This window comes from Triturus cristatus, chromosome 1_2 (genome assembly GCF_964204655.1).
Source record: "Triturus cristatus chromosome 1_2, aTriCri1.1, whole genome shotgun sequence".
Taxonomy (NCBI): Eukaryota; Metazoa; Chordata; class Amphibia; order Caudata; family Salamandridae; genus Triturus; species Triturus cristatus.
In genome coordinates this window covers 348,188,103-348,209,744 of record NC_140580.1, presented here as the reverse complement: position 1 = coordinate 348,209,744, position 21,642 = coordinate 348,188,103, and the positions used below count along the sequence as shown (strand labels likewise).

General features: G+C 44.3%; 1 protein-coding gene across 2 annotated transcripts in view; it reads right to left on the bottom strand.

Moving 5' to 3' along the window:
- LOC146867306 (trypsin-like) overlaps nucleotides 1–21,642 on the bottom strand; it is a 97,364-nt gene that overhangs the window by 50,539 nt on the left and 25,183 nt on the right. For both annotated transcript variants that reach the window (XM_085614900.1, XM_085614894.1), the window contains exon 2: nucleotides 175–238. In XM_085614900.1, coding sequence (XP_085471026.1) covers nucleotides 175–238 — 64 coding nt within the window. The remainder of the gene's footprint in view (nucleotides 1–174; nucleotides 239–21,642) is intronic.

The window sequence follows — 21,642 nt, the reverse complement described above, 5'->3', positions numbered from 1 at the left end:
AATATCCGCCAGATGAGGACTACTTAAACTGTGTGTACCACAATGGCAAAGATTGAGGACAGTTAATGTGTGTTTTATATGTTTTGCACTTTATAGGGCAACAGAGGCTTGTTATTCTACCTAATTTACTTTGTGTACCTAATAACAATTATTTCTAAAGAAAAGTACAGTCACCTTCAGCAATGATGAGCAAAGACAGGAGCCTCAGAAGCCAATGGACCAACATGTCGACATGTACCTGAAATGAGAAAAAATCGTTTACTAATGGTTTCTAAACTCCAGCCCTCTTCTTAAGAAAAGTATTGCCACCATAGCAATATACCTAAAAGGAGTCCCTTTGCAGCCCACACAATTATCTTTCAAATGTTTGTCAAAATGTTACTCTTTCCCAATACAATTCAGTGAAGAGCCACCATTTATCTACCACCTTCTGGAATTGAGGTCATAAGGTCAATACATGTCAAGACAGATTGACGTTGTTTCTCCCATTTTTCTTTGAAAAAACATAGGGGCATATTAACAAGGAACAGGGTAAATTAACGCTAAGGGCGCTTAGCGTTAATTTTTTTAACGCCCGCGATCGCTGGATAATATCGCCTGGTTATCACGTTATTAACAACGCTAACCGCCTAGGCAATAAAAAATCCAGTGATAGCGGCATTTTGGGAGGTTATCGCTGGTAATGCAGCGATAAAACTACAAGGATAGGGATATCCTTGTTGATAGTCCATGGTGGACTTAGCCATGTAATCCACCTCCCATTGGATTACATGGCTAAATCTGAAAACTAGCAGACGTAAAAAAGCAGTGTTAACCGTGGTTAGTGCTGCTTTTTTTGTCTCTAACAGGGTTAGCGTGAAGCTTGATAATAGGAGAAATGTCGCTTAGCGACATTTCTCCTATTATTTTGCTCTGGAACGCCCACTTTGCATCTCATTAGAGATGCAAAGGGAAACGTAGTGAAAAAGGGTGCTAACATGCGATTTTGCATGTTAGCACCCTGTTGTTGATAGGGCAATATTTTTATCTCCGCTTCTTTGGCTTTTAAAGACAAAAAAGCGGAGATAAAGCCAGTATTAATATGCCCCGTAATTTCGCAAAACTATACATTTAATACAATGTTACTCCGACTACATCAGATAAGAAATGCTCATTCCATTATTATAGGAGATTTAAATGGTATTTTTTTAAGTTCTACCTGTGTTTTTCCCTTTGTTCTAACCTAGTCGTTTTTGTGTTTTTGTTTTGCTCAAGTTGTTTTCCGTAGAAAATACTTGTTCCTTTCCTGTATGGCGCTTGCACCATTAATGCCCAACTTAATTTATTCTATACTTTCTTTTAGAGATTTTGGATGAGCCACCTTTTGCCATTGGCTTCTTAGCCTTGGAACCTTCAGCCATTAAATTGTGACATCAACAATCACATCTTGGATTAACCCACTAGAGTATTTTGGTGTCACAGTTTGTTTATTGGCTGTGTTCTTCTGCTTCCATTGGGATGTATAATGGAGTATTGCACAGTCTGCCAGGGGGCGGGTAGCATTGCGGAGGGAGTGATGTTAGAAGCATCTTAAAAAAACATACTCCGGAAAAAAGATTTCCATATTTTCTAAAGCATCTATTTTTCAGATGCTTTTTTCAGCGCTTACTATTACTACCCAGTGCTGCACTGCTCACAGGCTGATTATAAACATGGCATCACACCGCTGAAGAAGGGATCATCTACTTCTCCCTTTATGATTTGCGAGGGGAGGAAGCCTGTGCCTAAGTCATGGTCCGCTTGTCCCTGATATCATATGTCTCTGAGTAGCTAAGTATAGGTTTTGTGTGATCTTTGGTACAATATGCTAAACCTTTGTAACCATTCCTATTTTATCTGACCAATGGGATGTTCATAGTGCCCTATGTCATGTGACACACATCTTATCATGCCACAACAAATGACCGCATTACTAGGGATGTATCTTCAGCCCCCCTTCATCACTCTCCACTGGATAAATGGTGGACACAAACCCACACATACACCCTTCTGACACCATACACTTTAAAAGCACAGGATGGAGATGTTTATAGACCTTGTTTGCAAAGGAACATGCTGACCTCCTCCCCCTTGACTGCTGTGATTTTAGGTCTGGCTTTAGCCAAGACCTTTTAATTTTATAAAAAATTACATGTATAATATACTCCCTTAAAAGGGCTTTTATTCACCTCTCCTTATCCATTGGTCTATTGTTGTGCCATTCCCATTTTACTACCACTCACTAGAAGCATACAGCAGGGGGCAGTGGGCCAGCCTACTTCAGTCACTTGTTAACTTCACTCTGAGTGACTGCATTTTTTATTCTCTCACATTGAGCACAGCCCAACACAAGGTAGTCCCTTCAGTGCCAGTGTTTTTTGCTTTATAATTACTTTAGTGTGGCCTTCCTTTGAGTTTAGTGTGTGAGGTGAAAGCAGGATACTTTATACCAGATGTGAGCACAGGCCATATTCCATGCTTTATCAGTTCCTGTCTCCTTCCAATGCTGTTGTAAATTCCTTTTTAGAGTGTCCTATGTCTATCTGACTTTACAGCCTAACAGATTGTTTTAATTTGAAACTGTTCTGCATTAAGTTATCCTCTTTTTTTTCGGTACACAAACTGAAAGCTTCAATATTATACAAGTGAATCTATAAGTGGAAAAATCTTTAGAACACGTTAATCATGGGCTCAATTCGGTATCAAACTGGGACTAATGGCTCTTTAATAAATTTTGCCCTGGAAGAAAACCAGCCTTTATCTTGTTTACTTTGCAGCACTTGAAACACTTTAAAAAAAAATATTTCTGTCCTTTCTTTCTTTTCATCTTTATTGCTTGATTTATTTCATGCCTTTTCTTTCTTTCTTCCTTGCTTTTTCTTTCCTTCTTTCTTTCTCTCCTTCCATTTTTCTTTCCTTCTTTCTTTTCTTCGATCTTTCATCCCTTCTTTCTTGTTTTCTTTCTTTCTCTCTTACTTGCTTTTCTTATTTCATTCCTTCTTCCTTGTTTTCCTTATTATTTTCTTCTACCTTTTACTTCTTCTTTTCTTTCTTTCTTTCTTTCTTTCTTTCTTTCTTTCTTTCTTTCTTTCTTTCTTTCTTTTTTCCTTTCTTCCTTTCTTTTCTTGTTGCCTTCTTTTTTCGTTTCTTTAATTTCTTTTCGTGCATTTCCCTTTCTTTTTCTTCCTTTCTCGAACTGTTTCCTTCTTGCCTTTTTTTCTTTTTTCTTCTTTCTTTTCTTGCATTACCCTTTTCTTTTGCTTTCTTTCTTGAACTGTTACCTTCTTTGTTTTCTTTTTTCTCTCTTTAGTATTTTTTCTTCCCTTCCTTTTTATTTCCTTTTCTTTCTTTCCTCATATTCTTCTTTCTTTCTATACTTCTTTCCTTCTATTTATCCATCTGTCTTGCCTTCCTTCTTCCTTCCTTTCCTTACCTTCTTTCCTTTTGTCTTTCTATTCTTTCTTTCCTCCTATGTTGTGCCTTCTTTCTTTCATGCATTCATTCTTATTTCCTGCCTTCACGTTCCTTCTTTGTTTTGTGCCTATTGTGTTCTTTCTTTCTTGACCTATCTCTTTTCTTTCAAAAGGCTGGCAGCCACAGGAAGAGTGATTGACTTTTTTAAGTCTGTGTTAGCCTAGCCCTTTTAATTTTACTAAAACTATGTGTTAGACATAATTACTTATAGGGGTTTTCAGCTATACTTCATCCATTTGCCAGTGGTAGTGTCATTCACAATTTTCTCCAACCCACTCAAGCATGCATCAAAGGGCAATATGTCACCCCACTGCAGTGGCATAGAGTACACTCATTTTGAGTAAAGTGGTGTGGAGTGCAGAGTAGAGTGGAGTGGCACAGAGTAAAGTAGAGTGGCACAGAGTAGACTGTAGTGGCACAGAGTAGAGTGGAGTGGTGCAGGGTGGCGTGGCACTAAGTGCATTGGCGCAGAGTAGATTGTTTCAGAGTAGAGTGGAATGGTGCACAATAGCGTACAGTGGTGCAGAGTGGTGACCAGAAGCAGAGTAGATTGGAGTGGTGTAGAAAGGTTTGGCATAAAGTGTTTGGGTGTAGAGTGCAGTGGTACGTGGAGTGAAGTGGAGTTTCATGGAGTGACATGGAGTTGTGTAGAGTATTGTGGAGCATTGTGGAGGGAGTAGAGTGTGGTAGAGTGGAAGTGCGTAAAGTGGACTAGAGTTGAGTGGAGTAGAGTGGAGTGACAGAGTGTCATTGAGTGACATTGATGGTGCTGAGTAGAGTGGAGTAGAGTGTTGTAGAATAGAGTGGCGTGGAGTGGAGTAGATTGTTGTCCTAGAATGGAAGGGCATAGAATGGAGTATAGTGCTGTAGAGCTGAGTGGCATAGAGAAGAGTGGAGTGGAACAGACTGGAGTGGCATAGAGTTGAGTAGTGGAGTAGAGTGGAATAGTGTGTCTTAGAATAGAGTGGAGTAAAGTGTCATGGAGTGGCATAGAGGGAGTTGCGCAGAACATTGTAGAGTGGAGTAGAGTGTCACGGAGTGAAGCAAAGTCTTGTAGAGTAGAGTGTCATAGAATGGAGTAGAGTGCCATAGAGTGGAGGTGAGGTTAATGGAGTAGAGACTTAGAGTGGAGTATAGTACAGTGTGGAGTCGTAGAGTGGCCCAGAGTGAAGTGGTTTTAAGTACAGTGGTGCAGAGTAGATTTGTCTAGAATGCACTGGTTTTGAGTGAAGTGGTGTAGAGTGCATTGATGTACAGTGCAGTGGCATAGAGTAGAGTGACTCAGAGTAGAGTGCAGTGGCACAGAGTACAGTAGGGGAGAGTAGAGTGTTTCAGAGTAGAGTTAAGTGACGCAGGGTGGAGTGGTACAGAGTAGAGTGCAGAGGTATAGTGTTGAGTGGCACAGAGAGGAGTGGTGGATGGGTAGAGTGGAGTAGCATGCAGTGGAGGTCAGTGCAGTGGTGCAGAACAGATAAAAGTGGCATAGAGTGTTGCAGAGTAGAGTGATGTAGGGTGCAGTGGTGCAGAGTAGTTGGTATAGTATTTTAGTTTTTAGTAAAGTGGTGTTGAGTGCATTGGTGTAGAGTGCAGTGGTTTAGAGTACAGTGGCATAGAGCAGAGTGGTGCAGGGCAGAGTACAGTGGTGTAGAGTGGAACAGCGTACAGTGCAGTGGCATAGAGTTCATTGGCATAGAGTGGAGTAGACTGGTGTAGAGTTCAGTGGCATAGAGTGAAAAGGCATAGAGTAGATCATTTCAGAGTAGAGTGAAGTGGCATAGAGTAGAGAGGTGTAGAGTACAGTGGCATAGATTGCAGTGATGCGAAGTGGAGTAGAGTGGCATAGACTGCAGTGGCATAGAGTAGAGTGCAGTGGCGAAGAGTAGAGTTCAGTGGAAGAAAGAGTGGCAGAGAGAGCAGTGTTGTTGAGTAGACTATCGTAGAGTTCAGTGGTGTATATTAGAGTGCATTGGTGTAGAGTGCAGTGGCATAGAGGTGTGCAGAGAGCAATGGCATAGTACAGCGGTGCAGAGTAGACAATAGTGGCTTAGAGTGCAGTGGTGTATAATGCAGTGGTGCAAAGTGTTGCAGAATAGAGTATAGTGGCTTAGAGTGTAGTGGTGCAGAGTAGATTGGTTTAGAGTCAATTGGTTTTGAGTAAAGTGGTAAAGTGGTGTAGAGTGCAGAGTAGAGTGTAGTGGCACAGAGCAGACTGGAGTGGGGTAAAGTAGACTGGAGTGGCGCATAGTAGAGTGGTGCAGAGCAGAATGGAATTGCACTGAGTGCAGTGGCAGAGAGTAGGTTGTTTCAGAGTAGAGTGGAGTGGTGCACAATAGCATATAGTGGCTCAGAACAGGGTAGAGAGCAGAGTAGATTGGAGTGGCGTTGAGTGGATTAGCATAAAGTGTTCTGGCGTAGAGTTCAGTGGCACAGAGTACAGTGTTGTAGAGTAGCATATTGTGGCGTAGCCAAGAGTGGCATGGTGAAAAGTGTAGTAGCAAAGAGTGCAGTGCTATATAGTAGAGTGCATTGGAGAAGAGTAGATGCATAGAGTCAGGTGGCATAGAGTGCAGTGGTGCAGAATAGATTGGAGTGGCATGGAGAGATGCAGAGTGTAATGGTGTAGAGTGTACTGGCATGACGTGCAATGGCATAGAGTGCAGTAGAGTGATGTAAAGTTTAGTGGTGCAGAGTAGAGTGCAGTAGCATGGAGTGCAGTGGCATAGTGTGCAGTAGCATTGAGTGCAGTAGCATAGAATAGAGTGGTGCGCAGTAGAGTGGTGCAGAGAGCAGTAGCATAGGGTACATTGGTGCAGAATAGGATAGAGCGGCCTACAGTGCAGTGAGGTTGAGTGCAGTGTTATATAGTTGTGTAGCGTGCAGTGGCACAGATTAAAGTGCCGTAGAGTGTTTCAGAGTAAAGTGGCCTAGACTGCAGTGATGCAGACTAGTTGAAGTACAGTACACTGGCGTAGAGTGCAGTGGTTTCATGTACAGTGGTATAGAGAGCAGGGGCCTAGATTAGAGTGGTGCAGAGTAGAGTAGAGTGGCGTACAATGCTGCAGCACAAAGTAAAGTGCAGTGGCATAGATTACAGTGCAGTGACGTACAGTACAATGATGTAGAGAGCAGTGGAGTATAGTGCAGTAGCATAAGGTGTTGCAGAGTAGAATATAGTGGTGTAGAGTGTAGTGGTGCAGAGTAGATTTCCGCAGAGTGCACTAGCATGCAGTGCATTGGTTTTGAGTAAAGTGATGTTGAATGGAGAGGCATAGAGTGGAGTGGCACAGAGTAGTGGAGTAGAGTGGCATAGAGTAGAGTGTAGTGGGGCAGAGAAGACTGGAGTTGCTTAGAGTGCAGTAGTGCTGAGTGCGGTGGCGTAGGGAAGATTGTTTCAGAGTAGAGGGAGTGGTGCATGTTAGGGTAGAGTGACGTGAAGTGGTGTAGAGTGCGGAGTTGATTAGAGTGGCATAGAGTGAATGGAGTGCACCAGTTTAGCGAATAGTGGTACATAATAGAGTGTACTAGCTTAGAGTGAAGTGTTGCAGAATAGAGTGGAATGGGGCAGAGTGGAGCAAATTAGAGAGCACCGGTTAAGAGTGCAGTGATGCGTAGTAGAGTAGAGTGCATTGGCGTAGAGCAGAGAGGCGTAGAGTGAAGTGGCATGAAGTGGAGTGGTGCAGACTATAGAGTGCAGTCACACAGTGTGGAGTGTCGTGAAGTGATGCAAACTAGATTGCAGGGGCGTGCAGTGGTGCAGAGCAGAGTGGAGTGGAGTAGAATGGAGTATGCATGGTGTGGTAGCACACTGCCAATACAGACAACAAAGATTTAATTGAAATGACCATTACAGTTGCACAGACATAGAGTTTTACTGAAAAAAGTATATAGCACACAAAGATAATGTGTATTAAATGGCATCGTCTAGTGTATTGATTTGTTTTGGTCGCAATAAAATATTTGTTTCCACCACATTTCAGAATTACAAAATATTTGCTTCATTGTGCTTTTCTAATTCTGATATATTCTGAAACATCTGAACAGTTTATTTACAGACATTTACATTTTGTTGTGTGATAGAAAAACAATAGCATCGTACAGCCTGCCACAAACAGAACCCCAGTAGCCAGCATGATTATCATATAAATCCTCTCAATTTGAAATCAGAGAAAGAAAAGCAAACACCAAGCTCCATCGAGTCTACAGCCTGACATTTGACCTCTTTCTTAGATAGCACAACAAATGTGACAAGATAAGAAAAAGATTTAAAGGCCTGTTCACAGAAATCGTGCACTGGTGGAAGAACACAGTAAATAGGATTTGGGCAATGGAAGGGACGAATTCAAGTGAGACAGCCTAAATTATTAGGGCCACAAATAGAAAGCAAGCACATGTGAGTTACAAATCACACAGACAATTGCATTCCCGGGGAAGCTTTCCAAATGTACCCAAGATGTTGTTAGCAGACCAAATAGCTGCACTCTCTGGTAGGGCTGGAGCTAAAAAGTGAAACTGCCTGTAGTTGCTTAGCCACTATGAGTCATTGGGGCGATACCGTTAAAAATACAGAAGACAGCAATGTTTAATAATATTCTTTTCAGCAGCACTTCTATTCATTTACAGGAGTGAGATCTCATGGACTAGGTGCAGTTCCAATGCTCCAGTCATGTCAGAATTCACTGGGTGTTCAGTTCAGCAGATTTTGTCAGTGAGCTTGGAAAGTGAGTATAACCAAACAGAACATGTTGAACAGTTGACAACTGTGATTTTGCTTCCAGGACAGGATAATTCTATTACAAATGTTTGACCCTGTGCCAACTAATATGATTCTAAAGAGAAAACAAATGCATTGGTTCTTTTAGATCTGCCCCCAAAACAAATCCCCTTACACGTGTTTGGCCCTAATGGCACCCCATTGGCTTTTACACAATTTCTCTGGGTCCTATGTTGTAAGCTATTGTATTAATATTTTGGGTGTGTGATCACCCATCTCAAGGAATAATGACACAAACTTGCCAGGGTGAACTCGGAAGTCACAAATTTAACCTGAGCTCAACCCCCTAATAGGTATGGCACAGAACAGACAGACTTAGCTTAGAGCAAGGTGTAAATGCGAAGGAATTAACAAACCAGCTTATAACAAGACACTATCCTAAGAAACTTGTTAAACAGTCCTTAAAATGTGCAGCCAACAACGATAGAGCTGCCCTGCTGGAACCAAGAAGCTCCAAAGAGATTTCCAATAGACTGACTTGCGTTAACACCTTCTGCAGTTTCTCTAATCAGATCAAAAAAAGCATCCTGTCCAACTGGAAGATTCTGAACATTGGGCCAACACCACTACCTCGTCCCATCTTCGCCTTTAAACGCAGTACCAACATGAGAGATAGACTGGTACACACTCGTCTGCGGGAGGCTTTTGCAATGCAGCAAGACACACTATGGAGTATACCTGCAGTACAAGGTCATTTTCCCTGCGGTAGCTGTGCTGCATGTGCACACACAAAGCATACCACGGAAATTGACATTGGCACATCTAGACCCTGGATTTTGACAAATAACACTAACTGCAATAGCAGCAATCTAATCTACCTCATTACCTGACCTTGTCCACTTCGTTATGTGGGGATGACGACGCGACGAGTAAAAATATGAATTCTAGAACATAAGAGCACTATTCGGTGCATGAAGACCTCTACTAAATCAACCCAACACTTTGTTACAGCGTGACATTCCCCCCAAGAATTGAAATGGACAGTGCTAGAACAACCTTTCATTCCAACACATATCACTGACATTTCTACTTTCCTGTTTAGGAAGGAGCAGCGTTGGGTGTAAAAGCTCTACAGCCACCAAACGGATCTTAATGATGAGATCCCTTGGGTGTCCCTATAAAGTAGTTTCAAGTTTCAGACTGTACTTCTTTACTATGATTAGTAATTGTGATTATGATGGGATTGTGGCGATGCTCGTCATTCAACAACCTTTGAGTAATACGTACCACCATTATAACACAGATATACCCTTTAGTGGAAAGAGAGCACCTCTTCAGTCTATTTATGTATCTTATTTTTATTATCAATCATTTTGCTGGTATTTGTTTGATGGATGACAATCCTTTTGTCACACACAGATGTGATAAAGCCAGACCGCCATGGAATACACACATTAGATCATTCCACACGTTCTCTGTGCTGATTCAAACCCTTTTTTTTTGTTTGCTAATATTGTCTATTAACAATTTTTGACAATTAGCGCTTGCTGCATTTCTACAGTCATGTGTAGATGTTATGCACGCTATCATCTCTCGAGCTGTCGATTATTTCACAAACTGTTAGGCGCATGCGTTCAATATAGTACACTCACTGCCAGGCATGCGCACTGTTACGGTGGAGTGGCTTTACGCTGAAGCGTGCGCATGGACGGGACTTCCAGCCTTCCAGTCTCACCGGTTTCCTATTAGCAGATTACGTTGATGGGTATTAGAGGATCGTGCTCCCAACCTAGCGCTCACCTCTGGCAGCAGGCTCTCTCTGCCCAGAAGTACCAACGGATAGGTGAGTGCTAGGCTGGTTGTTGCTTGCGTGGGTGCTAAGTTAAACGGTTAGACCCTAGGATTTTTATATGTTTGGTAAAGTATTTTTACCCTTGGAAAACAGTTATAAATTAAATACACCAAATAATATAAATCCCAACCTGAGTCACAGGTCTGCTTCCTTTCCAAGCTTCCTAGGGATGATGAGCTTGAAATGTATTAGGTACGCAGCTATGTAAGGCAAATACTCAAAATGTGCTCCTGCATTAATAAAATAAACAGCCCATCAAAGTACTTTATTTAATTGCCTGTCACCCGACCAAGTAATGCTTTACTTGACAGGTCCATAAAATCTCCCAAGAATGATGTAACTGCTTCTGGCTATTCCTAAACTGCAGGCAATACTTCTCTGGGGTTAGACCAAATCTGCTTGTGAGGGCCTTCTTCGGGGAAAGAGTTAACCTGGTCAGCTGAATCTAGTGCCAATAGTGTATCAGTCCCAATAACAGGAAAGTACTTCTACAGACATGTGCTTCCACAGGCTACCCCCCTTCCCTAGTCCTACTCTAGGATGCCGATTGGGACCTCAAGTTCCTCTTGTGCTGGCTCCTTTCGTGTGCCAGCAGAACCTACTTCTATTTTAAGTCAACTTTTTCACCCTTCGCAGCCAAGGCCAACTTTTTCTCCTTAGCAGCCAAGGTCAACTTTTCCTCTTCAAGAGGAAGAGTAGCCTGGAGCAATTAAAAGGGCATCTGAACCTGCCTGTCCTCCAGCTGTCACTGCTACAAACTGCGGGAGGACGCACTGCTCCCAGCCCTGGACAACAGGGGCTATGCCACTCCTTTGGGAGAAACACACTATGACACTTGGGCCACCTTAACTTCTTCCTCATTCTCTTCTACAACTTCATTCTCATTCTCCTCCAAGGTGGACTGCAGCTGACAGATCTCCTCCAAGACCCTCGAGACAATGTGACAATCCACCATCTTGGATTCTCTGCTCAACTGCAGCCCAAACTATTTGCACTTGCTCCTAAGCTGTGCCATACTAAGGCTCTCTATTTTAGCTAAATTCACCTCCATGTTCCCATTAGACTTAAGAGTCAAAAATTAATGTAGGGAAACATTACAAAAGACACAATTAGCATCAAAAGCCAACTAAAGATCTAAAAAGTCAATTTTTGCTGTCAATGTGAAAATAGGTTTCTAATTTCAACTCAAATAACTGCGCAATATTGCAAAACATAACTCTGGATCCCGCAAGTAAACATCAATGTAATACAGTGGATTAATATGTCTAGTAGGTGGTCGACCACCTCCAAGAACAATTAAACTAACCTGTTGGGGTGAACCCCAAAGTCAATAAATTAATCTGAGGTCAACCCCTTGGTAGCTATGGCACAAAAAAGACAGATTTAACTTAGAGCAACGTGCAAAGTATTCACACAGAACCAAAACAGCTATAAAGTAAAAACACCAAACAATAAAAATCCCAATACAAATTAGAAGAACAGAGTAAAATTTTATAGACAAAATTACATCAAACCAACAGAATCCAATAAGAGGAAACAGAGATGGGAATTTTTAAAGTTTTAACTAAAAGCAGCACTAAAAAGCATTCAGCACCATGATACTTTATTGAAACAGTAGACTGAGAACTAAGAACGATTTCAGGCCAGTATAAATCAGAGCAGGTTAGATACCCAAGCACGTTTGTCCCAAAGATTTCATCTTCTGACCTAATCTTTTTTTATGGATTCAAAATCCTTTAGCTGGGCATGCCCAAAGCACTATGTGAGGAAGGTGCATTGGAATCAGACACCATTACCGCAAAGACCCCCAGACAGTTCTGAAGATAGTGGAAGTTCAAAAATGATCAATATCACAATTTTTCAGGGTTTCTGGAGCTGCTCCTGTGGGTAACTTCTAAGGCACGAGAACTTCAGAGACAGAGCTTAGGACCCTGGACACACTCCAGCAGGGACAACCAGCAAGGTCCAATTGGTACTAGTCAACTGGTCACTTCACGTAAAAGGACTCTAGCTGCTTGTTGTGTCCTTTTACCCACAAAGGTGGTCGGCCCAGTGACCTTTGGAGTCCACTTCTCTGTCCTAGGTTCAAGAGGGCACATGTCTAGTCCTTCAGAGCTCCTCTCAGGTCATCAGAGCAAGCAAAGTCCTGTCCTTTTATGGTCTTCCGAAGGACCAGAAAGCCTCATGAGGAGGGTTCCCTGGGGTGCCTCATTTAAGTTTGGCACCAGCTACTGGGTGGAGGTGAGTCCTAGACACAGCCTAAGAAACGGGGAAAAAGTTCCAGGGGGCAACCGTACCCACTTTTTCAGCAAATTATGTTTGCCCGACTGCAAACTATCCCAGAGTGTCCCTCACTCCTAAACTTCAAGACAGAGAAACCCTTTCTCCCTAGTACGCTGCTGTGTCTACCCATAGGTACAGTCCCTTAAATGAGCAGTCCTCTACTCTGTGGTCACTCACAAACCGGTTCTAGGGTAGCTGTGCTCCCACTGCATTTGGTAAGATCCTGGCTGGGAGACAAAGAGTTGCCTTCTACAGGTCTCACCTTCATTAATGAAAGGGCAGGCCCAGTTACAAGTAAATGAAGTTCCTGGGTCCACCCTGATAGGTCTTCCTGCAAGGGGAAGAAAAATATACCGACACCCAGGCCATTATTCCTGCTTTGGGAGCAGTTTTCACACCTGATTAAGCTTAAGCACGTGCTAGGCAGCTGCTGGAGAGGTGATACAACATACACTTCAGGAGCTTTAGGCACAGAAAAGGTAACTTTCTAAAAGTTACTTTTCTTAAGAATGTATTTAAAAAATCTATCTTTACTAATAAATTGCTGTTAGAAATTGAGTTTCTGGTTGGCAGAGGTATGCAGTCTGTCCATGCACAAATCAAATTCCTAGTCAGGGCAAGTGTAGGATATACTGAAAGTGTACCTGTGCTCACCCTCTGGTAGCTTGGTACAAAGCAGTCAGACTAAACTAAAGAGCCTTGTGAACGGAGTTCACGGTGTTGGGATACCTTCATTTGGGCAGTCTGCGGCATTGTGACAAGCCGCGCTAAGTTCTCCTTGTGCAGCGCACAGCGGCAGTCGGGAAAGCCTCTACAGGGAGGAGGAAGAGGGGAACCGCAGCAGTCTCCCTCCATCAGTCCCGCACTGGGCATACCCTATCACCCCTGGATTGCCGGCAATGTATGCTGAGCCATGCAGGGCTGCTGTTGAGGGGCGCTGCCGCGAGGCAGGCATACGCAGCTATCTCGGTCAGCATATGAGCAAACAGCTGCAGGTGCCCTGGTTTGACCCCCTAGACTGGTTTTGGATGGTCTCAGCAGGTGAGGGTTCCAAGTGAGCCGGGTCCAGTAGGAGTGTTTGTAGGAGCAAAGTCATTGATGGCCCCAAGATTCCTTAAACAGGGGGCACAGCAACAAACCCTTGGAGTTACTTAAGTTGTCTTTGTAGAGGATGCAGAGAGTAGATCAAGTCCTTCTCACTGTCAGGTAAAAGGCAGCAGGCCAACACAGAACGGCAAGTTGCAAAGAGGAAGTCCCTCTTACAGCTAAGCAATCAGCAAGCAGCAGGCCAACACAGCAGAGCAGTTAGCAAAGTGGCAGTCCCCCCTGCAACACAGCTGCCCTTCCTGACAGAGTCTCCTCAGGTCCAAAAAGTGAACTGAGTACATGATGTCTAAGGTCCAGTACTTATACCCATTTCAGCTTTTGAAGTAGGGAGATGTAGGAGAGTAGGATCTGCCTCTTATATTGCCCCCACTTTTTTCTGATGTTTACACTGGTTTCTGGCTATAGTCTGGCTGGGACCCTGCTAATCAGGGCCCCAGCCTCTCTGTTCACTCTAAACAACTTAGAGTGCATATTAGGTGCACTAGTGATTGGATACTGTGGTACCTTATGAGCCCCTAGTATATGGTACCTTAGGTACCAAGGGCATAGGTACTTCACAGGCCTACCAGGGGATGAAGCATGTATTATGCCACCCCTGGGAAGCAGACTAAATCTGACACCACAGGCCTGCTACTGCAGCCTGGGTGAGGTGATGCTAGCACCCCTCACTGAGATATAGGTTCACTATATCTCTCCCTGCACACACATTTCAACCTATCAGTCACCCCTAAGGCAGGCCCTATCAATCCTGAGGGCAGGGTGTTTGGTTTCCATGTGAGGGGGTGCCTCTGCCTGAGCAGGGCCCCTCTGCAGCTCTCAGAGTCCATTCTCTGGGGCTGTTTGTGAATGCGGTCAAACCATATACTCTTAAGTGCATTATAACCTTGCGGTTAATGCTAACTTTGGAATGGCTGCATCAAAACATGTCGTGTTTGGTGTCAAACGCTTTTGAATCATACCCCCACACCAGTAACTGGTGTGGGACTATGATACCACCCTTCTAGAGGGATAGACATGTACCTACTATGAAAACGCGGTAGAATCCTGAAGAGCCCTGGCATCACAAAATGGATGCCACCAGTCACAGACACTGGGCTGCCCTCCTGCTGATGACCGAAACTCGCAGTGGAGGAGGCCCAATAATAGGTATCCTGTCACAGGGAGGTGTGACCACCTCCCAGACAGGGTTTAGTGTATTGGGGCTGGGTGGGTGCACTCCAAGAGTGCTTTTAAGTCCTGCAGTGGCGGAGCAGTAGGCTCCTCTGTGCATACACCAGTTCAAACTGGCTCAGGGGCTACCTGCCTCTGCTCTGGTGCGAAACTGGACAAAGGGAAGTGGGTGTAGCCACCCACTCCCCTGACCCTCCCATAGGTGGGGCCATAGAGCTAGTCCCTCCCTTCCTTTCAGTGTAAGTTAGGGAACCCTTGCCATTGCAAACTAGATATCCCTGGACGATGCTCTGAAGAAGAATCCTGGACCTTCGACGTTCCACTACCTCTGGAAGACAGAAGAATCTCCCTTGGAGTCAAGGAGTGACTCCCCTGCTTGGTAGGCACCAAATCTTGCAATCAACGGTCGCAAACTTTCCCGCTCCTGCCGGAGTCCGAAGTTCCTGCAGCCCAGGAAGAGGATTTCCTGACTTCTCCAGGGTCACCGTGAGTCGCCAGTGATGCGGAGGCAAGTGGACCCCACGAGTGACGAGGAACCGTAATCCCTGGGTACCGTGCACTATTTTCGAGTGCAACCCCTTTACGATGTTCTACGAACCTGTGCATTGGACCACATATGGTCCTAGCCTCCAGCAGGAATCCCTCTGAAGATCAGAGGCCTACCCCATTCCGAGCGACCGTGGGCCCCTGTTGAGTGAATCCTCCTGAGGTGTCTTTGTGATCCCTTGCCGGTTGACTTGTGGGGCCCCAGAAGACTTTTCTACAGTTTCAAAGGGCTCCCCTGGTTGCTTCAGGCCTACCCTGACTTACCTTCGCTGGGTGAGTCCCTCAGACCTTGCTGGTCTGCACCGCTGACTTTTTGTTCTTTCCACAAGACTTGCTGTTACCAAGGCTTGTTGGCTCCAATCTGGTCACCGACACCGCAGTAAACTGCAGACTTCATGGGACACGCCAAATCCAGCTCCTGGTTGTCGTCGATACCTCCTGGACCTCGTAGCTGAAGAGTCAAGACACCTGTGATCACCTGAAATCATCCGACGACTGTGGGCATCCATCTTCCTTGCCCCGGGTCACTGCCAAGTGACTTTGAACACTGTCCCCTCTGCTTTCAGGTCTTCCTTCTTCTGAATCCAGCCTTGGATTCCACCCAACACTTCTCCTGTCTTCACAAGCAGCAAGTCTTCTTTCGCTCCCATTGAAAATGACGCCGCAACCCGACACCAAAAGACACCTATGCACCCGGCTTCCCTGGGTGAGGTAACTCCAGCACTACGGTGCTCCTGTGGGTGTTGGCTCTAGAACTACTTACCCTGTAAGTGACTTGCTTGTAGACTCTCCCGAAGTATCCTAAAACTCTTAATTTCCAATCGCGACTTGCTCCATTGAAGTCAATAGGGATTCGCGGCTGTGTTCTCACACTGCATGCGTCTCCCGTGGGTCCTTTACTTACATGCCTTGGGTAGTTTCATGAGGCCCCAGCGCTTCTGAAGGCCCTAGGCCTTGTCCCATTGTAAGTCGATATCTCTAAGTCTCTTTTTTAGTATATGGTCTGGTACGCCCCTAGGGCCCCAGCCATATTTGTGCTTAACTTATTGTGAAATGTTGATTTGTGCATATGTTCCTGACTTCTAATCTCATAAAGAGATTAGCAGAGAGTTGTTAGTAATAAATACATATATATTTGATATATATACCTGTGTGGTATCCTTTCATTTAGTAATTCAAGAGATTATAAGGTAAAACAAGCTGCTTTACATTCTTCTAAAGACTTAGCCTGAAGGCTGCTCTCCACAGCTACCACTAGGATAGCTTTCTTTAAAAGGTTGTATTAAACCTACTACCATAAGAGTCGAATTGTAATGGTGCAAGGTGTCCACTTTAACTAGTGAATAGCATATACCAGGGAAACTTCTCACAGGAGACTTCAAAGAAAGGTCCTGCCCTGGTTCCAGACTCAATTCAGGGGTGTATGCAGCCCTTTATGTGGGGACAGGACCCAGCCCTTTCATGTTGAAGTGTCTGCCCCTCCCACACATCTTGCCCAGGCAGACCCATCAAAATGCAGATGACCATTCAGAAACACCTATCCTTCCTTTGTTTGTGTCTATCTAGAGGAAATGCAAGACTTCAGCTGTCCCCCAGCCACGATGAGTATTCTAGAGACAGGCGGGAGCCACTAAAGGGTTTAAGTAAGAAAATGGCATCTTTCTAAAAGTGCAATTTTCAGACATGCAATTTAAAAACCAACTTCACTAAAAGATTTTTTTTTTATTGTGAGTCTAGAAACACCACAATTACTTTCCATTCGTAACTTACACTTGTAAAAGGTTACAAGGCAGCTCTAATGTTACTCTATGAGAGAGACAGGCCTTGCAGTAGTGAAATACAAATCTAAGAGTATGTCACTACTAGGACATGTAAAACTTAAAAATACATGTCCTACCTTTTAAGTACACTGCACCCTACCCATGGGCTGTCCAGGGCCTTCTCTAGGGGTGACCTATATGTAATAAAAGGAAAGATTTGGGCCTGGCAAGTAGGTGAACTTTCCAGGTCGAAATGGCAGTTTAAAACTGCACACACAGGCTCTGCCGTGGCAGGCCTGAGACATGGTTAAAAGGCTACTTTGGTGGGTGGCACAATCAGTGGTGCATGCCCACTAGTAGCATGAGATTTATAGGCCCTAGGCACAGGTAGTGCACTTTACTAGGGACTAATAAGTATGCCAATCATGGATAAACCAATTGTCATCACATTTTATGTACAGAGCACATGCACTTTTACACTGGTCAGCAGTGGTAAAGTGCTCAAAGTCCTAAAGCCAACAAAATTGAGGTCAGAAAACAAAGAGGAGGGAGGCAAAAAGCTTGGGGTTACCCTGCAAAAAGAGACGCTTCCAACAACCGTACTGTTAATCAATATAAAAAATAGTTCTTGGATGACTTTTATAGCTGTTTTCTGTCAAAAGTAACGGATCAACATTTATACTTGTACTTTTTCAAGGATTAAGGTAAAGTTTTTCCAGTGTAGATAGCTTTTTGGGGCCTCGTCATTAGACCTACATGCCTATTTTAATTTTGTACATGTTCCACTTTCAGATATCACTCACCCTAATTTGTGGATGACAGGTGTCCTCAGTTGTGACTTCATAATAATTAAATGTAGGGTTCCCCAATTGTCAAAAAGGGTTATTTTGACAGGAATATAAAGCAGGTCTCTAGGATTCTGCAGTTAGACTACACATGGTAGGCCTGAAGCCATATTTTATAGGCCCACTCTGTGTATGGCACAATAGGCATTTAAGTTCCTGGCCGTTGGTACATTTTCTATGCTCTTAATAGGGAATTATATATTGGAAGTTAAATATGTCAATCAGGGAAAACCAGTTTAACTTTGTTTAAAAGGGAATCACAGACACTTTACTCCTACTTAGCAGGGGTACAGTGCATTGAGTTCCAGGTTTAGCAGAAAGAGTGTTCAGAAAAAGGTGAAACATCTAGGGGGCCCATGTAGAACAGATGGATTTTCTACATAAACTGTTACCTATTTCATTGGCCCACTGGTCAGTGCTTAATTAAGACGAATAAGTGAATGTATGAGTACAGGGGTAAAGTGTTTTTCTTTGGAGCCCAACACCATATCTGCCTAACACCATGATTGCAGAATACCAAAGCTGCCAAGTTTTCATTTCAATGCATGCCTCTTTCTTCTGCCAGCCTACACCTCCATTTCTCTTTATCACAATCTTTTCAATACTTCTTCATCTTGTCTTTCCCGCTTTCACTCTTCCCCCAACTTTCTCTTCCTTCCTATTTCTCCCCTTTTATGCCTATCAATCTCTCCCAAAAAATGAGATTTGAAGCCCACCATTTGCAACTACCAGTACAAAGTATGCACTACTGGTCCTGTGATAGGCCTACCAGACCATTCTACCAATCGGCTTACTGGTAAGAAGTCAGCTTGGACAAATCCCTCTGAAGGGCTGCCCACACATGACTAAGGCTGCCACATGTCAAAGATTATCCAGAGAGTACTTGTAATGTCCTAATCAATTTGACATTAAAACAAGCTTTAAACGTAAAGTTGTATCTCCTATTGATTTACCACCACCAATGGTTCGATGCTCACCATATTCTGCTCCTTCTTAGCTATCAAAGAATTCACTGCTTGAATCAATTCAATCAGGTTTATCCACAAACAAATTCCACATAGTAGTGAGGCAGTTGCTTATACCCAGACTGCCCCTTGACAGTCCACTCAAACAAACTGCTAAAAATAACACCACATTACCATATGCCACAAAAAGCCACCACCCCGCTCAAGAGCATTTGTGCTTCAGTTTTCATGAGCATGCAGTACATATCTCTTTTAATGCCCGTCACACGTTTGACGCCTCCTTCAGGGCAGGGTGCTAGAGAAAGGGTACTAGAACTAGAAGTCTGCTGAGCATTATTTATCCTGCAGCAAGGCCTTTTGTCATATTGTCTTAGAATCTCACCACCAGCGCTACTGAATGCCATGGGTGCTGAAAACCAAGGTTATCAAATGCTAAGGCTGTCCAGTCTTAATTCCACCTCATGCCTATTTATTTCACTGCCCTGCACGTCCCTTCTCTCAATCTCTTTCTTACAGATCCTTTTCCTTTGATGCTTTCTCCGTTTATCATTGTTTTCCTATCTTTTTCTTCCTTTTCGCTTTTTCTAATTTCTGGCTTTCTCTTTGTTACTGTGGTTTAATGTCTGGTGATGAAACCAAGTTCTGGTACCCAAAACTAGCTACACTGCCCACCACCACCTACTTCTACAGCCAAGATAAGCAGTGAAAGCTGAGTCAAATAGCTATATTCTGAACTTCTTACACCGCATGCTTTCAAAAATAAAATAGCATTGGCAAAGTCAATTGGGTTGGCCTTAAAAGCTGGTAGATTATTTTAATCTGTTATTTGAGGCACTTGTCACAAAAATAAAAGAAAAAAAACATGCTCTACCTAAATCTGGCAGCCATACAATTGCAATTGAAATTTCAAATCAGAAATAATAACCACTGCATACAGTTTTACTAGAAAGCATGCAAGCTTCCTAGTAGGCAGGTGTACTTATAATGGGTATAGAAACTTTCTTTTTATATTTAATGCACATCACTGGAAAATATGATTCTTATCAGTCTCATGAAAATGTACTATTGGCTTTGAATCACTGCAACCAAAAGACACAGTTTAAGCAGACAAGGATAGCTGGAAAACAATTAAAGAAGAAAAGGCAATAATAAAGTAAAGTATGATCCTAGCAGCCCAAGCACTGAGGTGCACTATGTTTAGGTGACTGGGCACAGATGATCAGGAAAAAAGGCAGTCACTCACAATGTGAGAGAGAAAAATGGATGTAGTGAGCTGATCCACATCCTCACAATGTATGCTGTGGTGGGCAGGATAACAATTTGAATGACAGTTTAAAAGCCTATTGGATGAAGTGGACTGACCCAAATCCCCTTGTTAGAAATGGGATTTATGGTTGGCTAGGGCTTGCGCCTAAGCCAGGCAGAAACCACCACTCTACTCAGGGCAAGGGAGTTACACGCTGAAGATAACCCCTGCTCACCCCCTTGGTAGCTTGGCACGAGCAGTCAGGCTTATCCCGGATGCAATGTGTAAAGCGTTTGCGCAACACACACACAACAGCAGCAACACACTAGGCACACTTCAAAAGGAACTTCACACAAGGTTATATAAAAATTAGCCGTTGAATTATCACAAACACATTAGAATCATAATCACCAATGTACACTGTGCCACCTGGCACTAGGCAATATTTCACAGGGGATTATATACATGACAGGGCCAATCGGGCCACTGTCAGAACCTTTAGAAAGCACAAGTAGCAAATATAAAACAACCAGTAACTACTGGCAACATACTGTACTCAGCATTAGCAACATAAACGCATTATGTCTGCATCACATTAGGCATTAATCCCATTTAGGAGTGCACCTTAGTAACACGCCCCAGGTGCATACATCACCTTTATCATAAATGCATTATGCATTCCTTTAGGGCCTTGCGCCCTACCAGTACACCAAAGTGACCCCCAGCCAACTGGCCTTCCGGGGGTCCCAAATGCCCTCTGTGCCAAATGTCAGGGCATCAAATTATGGGACCTTCCAAGTGGCCCTCCAGCTGCCTTGGCAGCAAAACCAATGTGCGTAATGCACCGGGGCGGGGGAGGGTATCTCACTCATTCCTTGTTATAAAAATAAACATGCCCCCATCGTTGCAGCTACCTGCGCTCTCGCGGCGCACTGGCACTACCGTGCCTCTCAGGTCCCACTCTGGGACTCAGGGAACCAAATTGAGCCTACGTTGCAGCTGCCTGCTTTCTTGCGGTGCAGCTTGGGGAAATCAAACCAGCACTGGCACTAACTGTGCCCTGAGAGCCCCATTCACTCTGCACTGTCTGGTGCACTCCTCAGCACCAATATTGATTCACAACACCAGCCCCACTCACCTGGGCAGATCGGCACCTGCTCCAGGCACCGACAATGTGCCTCGGTAGGTCCCCACTCACCGGGATCTTCCTTGACGCCTCCGATCACCGTGGCCTCCAACCAGGACTTCGGCATGGAGCCCACGAGGCTTGGGTCCCTTTCTGAGAGGCTCATCACTGCGGGGTAGGCTCCCGCCCACGGTCAGGCTTCGCTCCGGCCCCTAATCAGACCGCAACCGCCTTGCTTCCTCCTTGAGGCCGAGGGAGGCGGAAATGTAGCCTGCGAGGCTCTGTAGTTGCTGCAGGCCCCACCTACAGTAAGGCACGGGCACCTGGCTTCCGTTTTTCACCGCTCTCGGCGATTCCTCTCAGTCCAGCAATGCAGGGTAGGCTCCCGCTTCAAGAGGCACAGAATGCGGGGAACAGTTTTTGGCAGCAGCAGGAGCGGCAGCAGGCGGGAGAGACGCCTTACCTTCGCCGTGAGGGCAACGGCCAGCAAACCTTCGCCGTGAGGGCAACGGCCAGCAAAACTACAGCCCCCAGACGCC